The sequence below is a fragment of the Gymnoscopelus braueri genome (genome assembly GCF_963280865.1).
Source record: "Gymnoscopelus braueri genome assembly, chromosome: 9".
In the NCBI taxonomy this organism is placed as follows: domain Eukaryota; kingdom Metazoa; phylum Chordata; class Actinopteri; order Myctophiformes; family Myctophidae; genus Gymnoscopelus; species Gymnoscopelus braueri.
The window spans coordinates 34021856-34035180 of NC_137610.1; the positions used below are offsets into that span (position 1 = coordinate 34021856).

General features: G+C 38.0%; 1 protein-coding gene across 2 annotated transcripts; it reads right to left on the minus strand.

Annotated features, from left to right (window-relative positions):
* Positions 1 to 550: 550 nt before the first annotated feature.
* On the minus strand, positions 551 to 12218 carry tdg.1 (thymine DNA glycosylase, tandem duplicate 1). 2 transcript variants are annotated; one of them, XM_080438715.1, is made up of 11 exons: positions 12091 to 12208; positions 10357 to 10428; positions 9199 to 9518; positions 8279 to 8589; positions 6865 to 6934; positions 6400 to 6535; positions 4799 to 4881; positions 4185 to 4279; positions 3797 to 3968; positions 3524 to 3673; positions 551 to 1896 (listed from the first exon to the last, which is right to left on the minus strand). In XM_080438715.1, the coding sequence occupies exons 2-11, from the start codon at positions 10410 to 10412 to the stop codon at positions 1760 to 1762; spliced, it is 1530 nt and encodes a 509-aa protein (XP_080294841.1). In that variant the 5' UTR covers positions 10413 to 10428; positions 12091 to 12208; the 3' UTR covers positions 551 to 1759. The 2 variants fall into 2 exon arrangements, with proteins under 2 accessions (XP_080294841.1, XP_080294842.1); XM_080438716.1 differs by lacking the exon at positions 10357 to 10428 and having other exon boundaries at positions 12091 to 12218.
* Between the last annotated feature and the right edge of the window lie 1107 nt (positions 12219 to 13325).

Here is a 13325-nt window from a genome sequence, read left to right on the forward strand (position 1 = left end):
ATTTAATTCTCCTTTCGTGTAATAGGCCCTGGGATAAGTCAAAAGATATTGAATTCACAATATGAAAGAGTGAATATGGCTAAACTGCTAAACAATGAACCTACAGTAGCATGCTCTAAGTGACATGCCATTGTAGGATGGGGCAGGAGGAACCCCTATGCTTGGTGATAAATATTATATTAGCTGTGAACAAATTCTACACATCTGCTTGCGGTGTTATAATTATTGTACCCCTACATGACATGTTTTGGCCCATCAGAATGGTAAATATTTGGTGCCATGATACATACGTATACATTTGACTAAAATGGTAACTGGCGCATTTATAGTGTCTTTATCTAAGGCGCTTTAAAAACATTCACACAGCGACATGTAAATATGTAGGTAACTTAATTGTTTTTTTCTGTGCTCTTGATTCATTACATTTTTAGGGACTTAACATGACATGTTAATGATGTAAGCTTACTTACATTAAATAAAAATCTCTAAAATCATCATAGAATCGTAGAATGAGGGTTAACATAAGCCACAATATATATACACACATACACACTATAAAAAAAACACATTTTAATGAACAAACAAAAGTTCCATAAACGTCCTTGTGAATGACATTTTCATAAAACATTAAAAATGTGATTCAAAAAAATCTAAAGGAAAAACAATAAAGTTAGCACCCGTTTGAGTTATGCAACTCTGATAAAAGGTTTCTGTGGAGTCACAAAGACCCATGACCACAAACACACTCACAGGCCTCAGTGGCAGGTGGAATCAAAACCAGTCAAGTGTCAAAATTGATTGTTTTAGAATAAAAACAAAAATTACTTGTAGTTAGTCAAGATGGCTTGTAGATTCAATCTTACCAGAATTTGAGTGATGGCTGGTGTTAATTTCCGACCATGATACCAGTCATGTGTCTAACAACCAACGATGAATTATCAGCATATCCTAGGTATATCCATAACATACCCCTCGATCTGGCTGCGTCATGTTGACACTAGCAGTGTGTCATTATGACGTCTGTTCACAATGCTAACTCACTGACAGATCACATTATATTGGACTTTGTAACGTTTTATGCATGTCACCCAAGTTATGCTGAAAATGACATCAAGTGTACTTGCAGGACAATTTTTTTGTACCGTTCTACTAAACATGATATTAGCAAAATATGTAATATTTTGTTTTGTTGAAAGGTAAATCAAATATAGGATATTATAAGAGTGTACTGCATGTACAATGCATTATGCCACCACAGGTTCCTTTTGGACCAATTTTGACCAGTCAAAGGCTGTTTCTACTGCCAGGGCAGTAATCATAAGTAAAACTACTGCAACACAGTGCAGTACTTTGCAATACAGAACTAACACAAAATAAACGTTTAAAATACATGACCTAGTTCAAAGACAATGAAGTTATCATTGACAAAGTCCCTGATTTCACATATTTAAAATGACCGCCACGAGGACAATCATGCATGTATTGACTAACAAAAGGGTAGAAAAGTGCAGAAAATATTCTGCAAAATCTCTACAAGTTCGGACAGATCCATCTATGTATGTATACCATATATAATCAACTACATCACTAATTAAAAGGGGGAAATCTACAATTTGAAGATGGCCTTCTTTCTAAATGAGGTGCTGCCTCCTGTGAAGAGAGAGGTAACAAAAAAGCAGGTTTTCAGCAGACAACCCAAAGGCGGTTGAAGTCTTTGTATGTGCATACAGAGCTCTTGTTTTGGAGGCCAGGTTTCCCTTCACACGCTGGCCTCTGTGGGTCCACCAGCAATGTCTGGGATCTGGTCTGTAAAAGACTGGCTCATCCACTGTTTGTCTGGCAGATTGTCCTCTGTGGAAGGATTAGCTTGAGACGTGGTTGCCTTGTCTGAAGAACCTGTAATGATAAAAACAATGATGATACTACTACCACTGCCATTAAAGCTGCTGGCAATGCTAATACTACTAGTAGCACTGCTAGCAATGCTGCTACCAAGTAGCAATACTAATGATGCTACTACTAACATCATAACAATGCTGTTACCAATAATGCTGCTACTACTACAATTACATACTGTATAATAGTGCTATAATCAATTGCGTGTCTGACAAATAGAAATTATGACATGGCTCATAAATGGTACTTTTATCAATAAGTTAATGTTTGTTATATTCTAAAGTCTATTAGGAACAAACAAACAAAACAAGATTAATTTGAGCATGTACAGTATGCACTATCGAGACTCAATTTCCAAGTCATTATCAACCACAAATCAAACAGAAAAGATCATTTTAAACAAAGACAACGTTACGTAAGTGATAATGAATCTTATTATAGAGCCCACCTTTCCGTTTTTGTAAGATTATTCTATGGGCAGTTTGGGCCAAGCATTTTGATTGGTTGAAATAGGCTTTCCAGCCATGGTCAAATTAGGATAACACGCACCACAGCAGCAGTGCTCAAATAATATGCTTATCACTGTAAATATCACTCTGTAACTGATTCAAACACAACTAAACACATTTCCATGGTAATGGAGGTGTCTAGCTAATGTTATTTTGCTTTTCAAGGCTATTGGAATCTTCAGTGTGTAAGGAACTAGTTTTATCGACACTGTGGTGTCCCGATTGTTTGACCTGTATGTTTCCATCACAGTTGGTATGTTATATGAGAAAGAATAGAAGCAACATAGGCAATTATAAAAAATAGTTTTGGGATGTTTCACTATTGTAAAATGATTAAATCAAGAGACATAGAAACAATGTGATGTATACAGTCCTGCATACATCACATTGTTGTCACAACGTTCAGGACGGCAACTCGCTCGCTTTAGCTCTCTCGGTGGTCCCTCACGTGGTTCCAGTTCGCTTGAGACTGCGCGCCTCCGTCATGGTCCGAAACCAAAACCGAACTGGGTCCGAATGGGGTGAATTAGCCATGTTTTAATCGACATGTCTTGCATGAATCTTGAGACTTCACACAGATGTGATGTATCCAGTGTGTGTCTTAACAACACATAGCCTGCCAAGGACGTATGCTTATGTCCTTTCAAATAAAACACTTGGCTGCCAAGGACGTAAACATACATCTTAAACAAATCCACAAGAGGGCGCTCTAACACAACTTAGGAATGATCCCTTGACGCTGAGAGAAGGAATGGACGGATGTGACGCCATCCCAAAAAACATCACCTCTGTGCACTCCTAGATTAGGATTTGTAGAAAAACACATCTAGCTCGGATTTCTCCTTTTTTTGGTGAAAACAAGCCTTATTCAACGGGCGATAGCAATAAAATGGCCAATCGCGGTAAAAATGTTTTCCTCCGGTGGATAGAAGAGATCCTCCCCCACCCCCCAGACACTCTTTGTTTACTTCCGTGTCTACAACGTGGCTTCTGCGGCTCTCCAAAGATCGTCAATTTACGGTAAAAAAAACCCCGCTGGCATGGGGATGAAAAACAATGTTTTAATCTCAGGCAGTCAATGTGTTAAGGGTAAGACAGAGCATCTGTGTGTACTGTACCTGTGTTTTCAGCATCTGAAAATATACAGTGACCATTGGTCTGAGGCTGCCCTGCCTCAGGTCCTCCCGGTGGTGCGTAGGCTCCTCCGTAGGCGTCCTCGTACCCGGGGTCGTACTGCTCCTCCTTAATCGCCATCCTCTTAGCATCCTCTGTTGGAGGTCAAATAAAAAAAGTAGGAGATTGCATGACTGACAAAAATCTAAAAAGAAAAATCTACTGTTTCTTTGGGCAGAGTTTATGAAAAATATTATGACATTATATATAATTCTTACCCTTGGCCAGTCCCAGGTCGAAGGAGTAGTGGACTTCCTCAATTTCTGCAGCTTTCTGTACTCCCTTCAGCTGGTCCCTGAGCTCCCTCAGTTTGATGTAGAAGTGGACTTTGTCCTGGGCACGGGGGAACTGAGCACAGCGGGCACTGGAGGATGGCATCAGATAAAGAGCCTGCGTTGGGAAGAAAGTGGCAGATACATCATAGATAATAATGTTGACATATTGGGACTGTTGTAACAGAAATATCTGTTTGCACAGAAATATCCAGCATAATAAAGATAACAAATATCTACTCATCTATCCATCTTAGATCTATCTATGATATAACAAATAAGTAAAAATGTAATGAAGTCGTTATATTTTATCATTGTATTACAGAGTACTTACCACATCACAGTCAGGGATCTTGTGCGGCTGCAATCCAAACGTAAGAGTCTTTGGCTTTTTACCAAACATCTCTCTACAGAACATTTCATAGATGCCTGTAGGAAAATGCATAATTTAAATTCTCACACAACATAAAATTACCCTCTTAAAAAGATATATATATATATATATATATATATATATATATATATATATATATATATATATATATATATATATATATATATATATATATATATATATATATATATATATATATATATATATATATATATATATATATATATCTATATCTATATATATATATATCTATATATATATATATCTATATATATATATATAGATATATCTCTATATATATATATATATAGATATATCTATATATATCTATATCTATATATATATATATATATATATAGATCTAGATCTAGATCTAGATCTATAGATATATATATATCTATATAGATATATCTATATATATATATATCTATATATATATCTATATATATATATATCTATATATATATATATATATCTATATATCTATATATATATATCTATCTATATCTATATCTATATCTATATCTATATATATATGAATGATAATTACTTACATTTTCCATTGAAAACTGCTATGAGAGGCTTGTATTTCTTCAACTTCTCTGTGAGTATTTTGCCACCTTCACGTAACTCTTTACTATTGTAATGAGAAAGAAAAGTTATATTAATTACAATAAAATATATAGCACCCAGGTTGTAGTCTACAGGTCTGTCTCTTAACACATTGATTGCCTGAGTTATTTCAGATTTTTTGCAGTTTATTGCCAGAGATTTTTCATTGAAAAAAAAAAGTACTCAGGAGCTGAGATTTTAAAGTTTTAAGTTAACAAGGAAGTGGATAGGAGTCTAGATCTTCGACTAATCATATCTCCTTGGTCTTTGGGTCAAATAAAAAATAAAAAAAAGTTTAAAAAAAATAAAAATGAATTTTTTTTCTTTTTCTTAAAAACGAGTTAACTCGATCTAGGCAATCAAGTGATGGATTTTAAAAAAGAGTAAAAACGAGTTAACTCGTTCTAGGCAATCAATGTGTTAAAGGGGGACATTATCTCACCCATTTCAGTGATACAGTGTCTATACATTATGACTACCATTGCAGTGGGTAGAAAAACATCACATTAACACTTACAGGTGCATTGGTAATATACATGACTGCATGTTTTTGTTTTTATCATTGCATGTCATTTGTTTTCATGTTATTTGTTTTCTGTTAACCTGTGCAAGTGCATTTCACAAGCTGCAAAGGCTAATCTCTTGAGAAAGTATAATACTGCAGTCTATGGTTAAAAACCAATGTGGACAAAAGGCAAACAGGCCTTTTCTTTGCTGTTATGACCCTAGGGTCATATGTGTATATTTCCCAGTGTATTGTCTTTCTTCCCTCATTGGTGTGTCGCTGATTGACTACCAGATGGTGTGAATGTGACTGGCTAACTCTACTAGGTGGAGCCTGATTGGTGATTGGCTCCTGTGACCAGTCTGGGGACTATAAAGCTGGCGGTCTCCATTACCTCTGATGTCTTCCTCCTAGCCAGCCTCCAAACAACAGCACTTTGTTATGTTTTAGAATTTGGATAATGTAATGCCTTGGGTGTGTAGGGGTGGGTGACCTCTTTTGTTAATAGTTTGTTCACTGTTTTTTGTTATTTATATTAGGTTAGATGTTTGTATTTTTGGTTTCTTTTATGTTAGGTAGGAGTTGTGTTTTGTATTTAGGAGTTATGGCGCCCCCCTGAGGTAATATTCATGTTTATATCTTTAAGTGTAAAATAAACTTGACTTGTGGGATTTTAAACCTGTGTGGCCTGGCTGTTTGGGAACAGGGAGGGAGTCCATCTTTTATGTGACCCCCTAGCCTGGGTCGTAACATTTGCCAACGCTTATTTCATTAGAGGATTTCACAATCACACAATATTCAGTTGATTTAACCACTTGAACCCTAATGTCCCTATTCTGGGGCACCCTTGAATTCAAACGCTCACAGTGCGTTGCAATGCATTGTGAGCTTGTAGATCTGCTATTTTCACCGAAGAGATTTGGTGTAGAGGGAAATACTAGGAGGATCTAGTGTATAACCCCTGGAGGACTCTGGTAATTTAAGTGCTTTCATGTCACTGTTTGAACTTTCCATCCTTTTTCCTTGTCGTGTACCTACGTTGAGAGGTCTTTGCTCCCTGGAGTAGCCCTCTCCACCATGTTGGTGAAGCCGATCTTGTACTTTCCAGGCAGGATGTTATCACTTGTGTGGTTGAGCAGCTCGTCAGTGAAACCAGACAAGAACAGACACTTCCCTGAAACACAAAAAAGAGCATTGACCAATTCAATCTGGAACTTTGTTATTGAGATCAATTGTCCATACCAAGGTTCCCATACATTTTCGATTTTAATTATCTACACTAGGGATTGGTGATATCATGGACTTCATACAGTGTTCATTTTGACACCAAATTCTGATTTAGTCTTCGTCTTTTGAATAACACACCATTTAGTTTTAGTCCTATTTTAGTCTTTGTCAACCAAATGTACTTCTTCATATAACATCACAATATTTTAAGATTTTAACTAAAACACTGTACGTTGATGGGAATATGAATATGACAATTTGTGACATGTAACTTACAGAAATGATTTCCAGGACCTGGGAACCAGCGTCCGATAAAAGCTGCCATCAAACCAGGGTTGATGCCAATCTGAAAAAGAGAAGAGTTTTATGAAAACCTCTACTTTAGGTAGAGAACTATTCCACTCTTAGACAGACATTTACACATGGGAGGTAATGCATTGAGTACCAGTGACCTTACTGAAGAGAACCTCAACAGTGATTGTAGCAGGTTGAGAGGATACTCATATGTTCACCTTCCCCAGCTCAGTTTTTATGATATTATAGCTAGTCCTTTTGTGGCTTTTACCTGTATGAATATGTGAATAAACCCTCTTGAATCTTGGGACACCAATTGGCAACATTCTGGTCACCAGCTTGCTTTTCTAATCTTTATGTGAGCAATACTCCATGACTTACATCTGCAAGTCATGGAGTTACAGTACATAACTAGCTTGACATATCACACCTGTATTGTTCACATTAATTTACTCGACAGGCAGTAAAACTCATTCTTTTCCTTCTACAGTTATCACACAAATCCTGGAAAAAGTGATTGCGTTCAGTAGACCTAGTTTTCACAGATGTTCTTATTTCCCTGCACTTTGCCTTCACCAGATACAGTTATAGGACAACAAATAAAAAAATAGTACACTTAGGAAGATCCCATCGTTTTCAGTTGACAACTGTGCCAAAGCAGTAAAAAAGCCACACAACCTCGCTGCACGGAGAGGACGTTTTCACGGCCACCACAGCATGGGATACAATTGAAAATATTTTAACTTGTGGTGTCAGGTGATGTTGACGGTACTTCTGCCGCCATAGTGTGAAGGTGCTTGCATCCCACTTACAGTAACTCTCGTATACTCCAGCAGCCATGCGTTTTGTTTATGCCCAACCTTACAGAATGGGAACATTTCTGCTGCCGTAGTGTGAAAGGGCATTTATGTACCCTCGCCACCGTTTCTCAGAAAACTCTTACGTATGTGCTCCTGTACTGTCAGATTACTGTTTCGAACTATGCCGTTCATGTTTAAAAAATCTTAGCTTATGTTTACAGGGAATTATATTTACAGAATTTAACACACTGGTAAGTGAAAGTCATGTATTTTTTCCCCAATTTAAATCCCTCCAAGTAATACACAGAATCCCAACTGTATCTTTATCAGCTGCAGACAAATTCCGTGCTGTACTTCTTAACATTGGTCTTAAGGAGGACCCAGCATTTCTCAAGTCTTACATTCTACAGGCAAGTTAATTGGTTCTAAACACAGGACTCTGACATCAAGATTAAAGTTTTTATCTCCGCTTGTTGATTTAAAATCACCTGGTGTCCCAGGTTGAGTCCCCCATTTAGACAAGACAGCAATTAAAACTTCAGTGGCGAACCATTGCTTAAGATTAACTAGCTACCCATCCCAAACCATTCACTTACAATGACGTAGTCCAGGTTGTATTCTAGGAGATCTGGGAGAGTTTTAGTCATCACTTCCTCCTCTGACATCCCTTTGAAACGATCCACTTTCCTCCTGACCTTCTTGAAAGTCTCATCGATCTTCTGCTGGCTGCCATCTGCCTCACCCTCCTTGGCTTTCTTGGACTTGGGGCCTGGTTTGGCCTTGGGTGCGTTGGGGTCCTTAGGGGGCTTTGGTTCTTTTGGAGCCTTGGGAGGCTTTGGAGCCTTGGGAATTTTCGGAGGTTTGGGTTCCTTGGGCTGTGCTTGTCTGCCTCTCTTTTTGGCTGGGGCTGGAGGAGTTAGAAAGAAAGTAAATATTGGTGTTGTCAAGTAAATACCCCAGCCCCTCCTCCAATTACAATGCTTTCTGTTGGTACATGGACTGAAATGTAAGTCTCGAGTCTCACAGAGATTCTGATCACTCCCGCCTGCAACAAGGTATTCTATTGATGTTTGTCTGATTCCATCCTGCAAAAACATGAAATAGTCTAAGCTAATCTCGTCAAGCTCATGAGACAGGTCTGTTTGGCTATGCGAGTCTGCAGATCGGTGCAGTTCTTGGCAAAAACCTGAATTGGCTTGTTATAGTGCCACCATGAGGCTGACTTGAACATTTTCAGGTGGCATTTCTTCCTCGGCCTAGCCCTAGAGGAAATGTGCGTGCAAAATGTCACGGCAATCACATGCTGCGTTCATGATTTGAGGTATTTTTTTTTCAAAACGGACAAATCCTGCAAACTTTAGAAGATTTGATTTGATTGATGCTTGGACAAAATCTGTAGGAGTAATATCAAATAATGTGTTTAGCAAAAATCGGCCTCCTGGTGGGGCTATAACAGGCCAATCTGAAAAATATTGATCCCATAAACAAAACATCTATCCAAAAAGGATTACAGTACGTTTTGTGAGGTCTGCAGGCTCCTGCTGAACCATCATGGCCTCTGGATTGGCCGGCATGTTTGGCACAGCCCTCTCTTCCGCCTGTCCAACAGCCACTGGGTACTGAGGCTGCTGCTCTGCCGCCTGTCTCACCGGGTAGTGAGGCTGATTCTCTGCTGCCTGGCCCACTGGGTAGTGAGGCTGCTTCTGTAGCACCTGGCCTACTGGGTAGTGAGGCTGCTTTTGTACCACCTGGCCCCCTGGGTAGTGAGGCTGCTGTAGGGGGTTAAAACCCGAATACTGGGTCTGGAGAGCCTGTAGCTGCTGGGCAGACTGGATCCTGTCCACAGGAGGGAGTAGGAAAAAATATATATACAGAGGAGCATCCAAGCATTAATACTAACTACACATGCAGGATGAAACTGAAGTGGGACCTGCTGGAAAGGAACCCAATTAAACATCTCTCACACACAAACAAACACAAACACACGCACACACACACGTAAGGTCGAATTACTAAATGTGGTTGATGTGCCCTCTAACAACATGATGCCTTTTTCCACTGCTCTGCAAATATTATTTACAGTGTAGCATAAGATGTTAATAAATGTACAATAGACAGATCAATTGATGTAGCATGTGTTTTCTATTCCAGTTATAAGTTAAGTTAGAACTCACAGTATAATCTCACATTAATTAATTGTATATATTTTTTCCGTTCGGTTTGACTGAAAAAGGCATCAAAATCAATTAAGCGATCCTACAGATTTGTGACAATAGAAGGCAGCAACCATCCACCATCTAAATTACATCAACCAGATCCACAGTTGAGAACATGGTGAGTAGAAATAACACCACACAGCATCTGCATTAATATGCTCATGAAAAGAATTACATTCAATCTGATACCACATTCCTCTTTAATCTGCTGGTGTTAACAGACAATTAAGTAGCCCAAACCCAAACACACTAGTAAACAATAATTCAGTCCCCTAGGCAGCAGCAGAAGCACGCAGCACAATCAAGATGATTATGCTGTCAAAACAATGGTGGAAAAAAGTTACATGGACGATTGTTCGCACATGCTTTCATTTCATTTTCACACTCGGCCATTCAGAGGAGCTTTGCAATTAATCTGTGTCCTTTACAGCCACATTGGGATGGGGAAGGGGACTCACCACTGTTGAAGGTATTCCGAGGGGTAGGGCACTGATCCATACAGCTTTTCTTCCATCTTAAGGGTGGTTTGACTTTGTCAAATAGATTGATATTCATGTTGAGGATACATATTTGGGTGATACACCATTTTGGCATTACATACATGTATGCATATCTGGCAGTGTATGAAAGTGAATGCATGTGCCAGCAGACAAACTGATAAAACTCTTGCTCAAAAGAAATTGAACAAACCAAATCAAAAGTAAAGGAAATGATGACAGATGATGCAGAATAACAAATCTAAGATAAGTTTGAACATTATCAACCTCAGTTATCAAATGCTTTGAATTGCACCCAAAGCTCTGATTAGAAAGTGCATCTTGCTCAAATTTGAATAATTATTCATTTCATGGATAGGCTAACAAGCTGGTGGCTATGCTAACCTCGATAAATATTATATTACAGGCCTGACATTTTAACAGTAGTCATAGTTATTGTCTGGAAATAGAATTTGTCATATTTAATTAAAGGATTGTTTAAATTATACTGATAGTATGAATGAATTAGCCGAGTGGCTAAGCGTTGGCTCGTGTATTGTGTATAGGGTACTTTTATGGCCTTGTTTAATCAAGCAAGACATTACTTCCCCTTTAAAAAATAAAAAGCTTGTATTGTGAAATATATTCAATTGTATCGTTAAATTAATCTATTGTATTTCTGATAGAGTTGACTAGGTGTATCTTAAATATCGAAGAGTAACGCTTATTTCAAACGGTAACAGGATAGGTGGGCACTAGTAGGGAAAATGGCCCCTGTCTAAGTCTTAACCTACCCCCCCCCCTCTTTCATTTTCTTCTTTTGTATATATTTTTTTCTCTCTTCATACCAGTAACCTGAAAGCTTGATTGTATGACATTCTGTATAGTAGTGTGTATATCTGTCTGTCTCTTATATGTCATCATGATTTGTGTGCATGGGGTTCTCATCTTAAACAAGCCAAGTGCTTAATGAGTCTTCCAGTTTAGTAGACCTTGTAATGTGAATTTGTACTTCCATGTACTGTGATTCTCATGTCTTACTAAATAAAAGTACATCAATCAATCAATCTGGGCACCTCGATGTAAAATTGGCTATTTTGTACATAATGTTAAAACAAATAGTAAAGTATACATGATTAGAGCATGCTTAGACATTCGACAATTAATGTCAAATCTTTCTACAATTGCCACAAAACCTGTATATCCAGTCATTTTGGGGCATAAACAAGAAGTTGAAAGATATATTTAAGTCTGATAATGATGTTCCGTGTATGTTGAGATCATGTATACTTTACATTACTTGACATTAACATTTTGGGCAAAATAGCCCATTTTACATCGAGGTGCTCAGGTGTACAAAGTGCCCACGTATCCTGTAACCTTTCAAACTGGGGGCCTTTAAAATGTGTTTGTAGAAGACAGGAATTTTAAGTTTAACATTTAAAGATAACATTTTAAGGCCCCAGGTAAGTTTTAAATAATAAAGCCCTCTTTCAGTTCTTTAAGTTCTACATGTGCCTTATTTTCCTCATTTCACCAATCAAGGAAAATATGGCAACCTATGCGAGTATAGTATTGTAGACACCGGCAGCTAGCTAGCTACCCGCGCTAACATTAGCTTATTTAGCAGAGCTGAATCATTACGGTTCACTAAAGAGTCCTTATCGCTACAAAATACATATAAACGAGTATTTTCTAAAAGAAAAGTACACATACCCGTTACAGTCGTGGCTATATTCGCGTCTTCTGTACTGAAAATTGGTATATTTTCATGAATTCCGCGTTTCAAATTCAGATGTTTTTCGAAGCGCTAGCGACCAGCAACAAAGAAGACATGACTGACAGGACGTCACAAACAGTGTTGCCAGGTTGTGTGAGAGAATTAAGCAACCAGGTCTATGAAAACAAGCCCAAAAGAAGCATGAGCCCTTTATCGGCTTTAAAAAAATATATCCGATCTACAAGCTCACAACGCGTCACATTGTGACGCGTTGTAGATCGGCTATTTAAAATAAGACAAATGTGGAATAACTTTGAAACAACTGGTACGGGGAGGGGGGTCCCATGGCACAACATGTTTTCAGATGGGGGTCCGTGGTGGACAAATACATATGAATCTGGGGGTCCTTGACATGAACATGTTGGAGAACCATTGGTTTAAAGAACATTAGGAAACAAGCCCAAATAAGAAACTACACTTTAGAAACCAGCCTAAAAAAACGCAACTATTCTACCGATATTTACAAGCAACTTTACAGAAAAAGACGCCCAGAGTCGCTTATAATAAAAGGACATGGCAACACTGGTCACGCAACGTCAACTTTGACACCAGGAGCTACCAAATTGGGAGATTCAAGTGAACAACTTCCTTCTTCATTAATTATAATGCAGAAAGCCCACATTAAATGTCCCAGTTCAAAACTAAGAATGGAGTTTCTATAACCTAATGAATATGTTTATGTATTACGTAATTGACTAAGCTCTGAGTCTGAGAGAAATAGTTCAAAGCGGACACCCCTAATTTCGCAGTGGTATGTTCTGTATATAGTAGACTTTTAAACTCTGTGAGGTCGTTTCTCATTGGCTCGACCTGGCTGCCGCGTTGCCATGTCGTCTTATTATAAGCGACTTTGGGCTTCTTCTTCTTCTGCAAAGTTGCTTGTAAAAATTGGTGGTTGTTTTTTTTGGGTTAGTTTCTAATGTGTACAAATAATAATTATTTAAACCAGTGGTTCTCAAATATTTTCATGAAAACGTTTTGTGCCAGTGAACATTTGTGTTGTTAGAATGTTTCAAAAATATTCCACATTTTATACAAGCTCACGACGTGTTGTGAGCGTGTAGATCGGCTATTTTCAAATAGTTGAAAGTGCTCACGTGGCCTATAGTTGCTTCTTTTGGGCTTGTTTTAATAGACCTAGTTGCTTATTTCTCTCACAAAATATGGCAAC

What these genes read in the sequence shown, in the direction of transcription:
- tdg.1 (XM_080438715.1), bottom strand. Translation starts at nt 10,412, where the DNA reads ATGGAAGAAAAGCTGTATGGATCAGTGCCCTACCCCTCGGAATACCTT. An exon ending in AGGTCCTGGAAATCATTTCT is followed by an intron (nt 6,536 to 6,864) that starts GTAAGTTACATG and finishes TTTGTGTTTCAG; the next exon opens with GGAAGTGTCTGTTCTTGTCT. An exon ending in AGCAGTTTTCAATGGAAAAT is followed by an intron (nt 4,280 to 4,798) that starts GTAAGTAATTAT and finishes ATTTTCCTACAG; the next exon opens with GCATCTATGAAATGTTCTGT.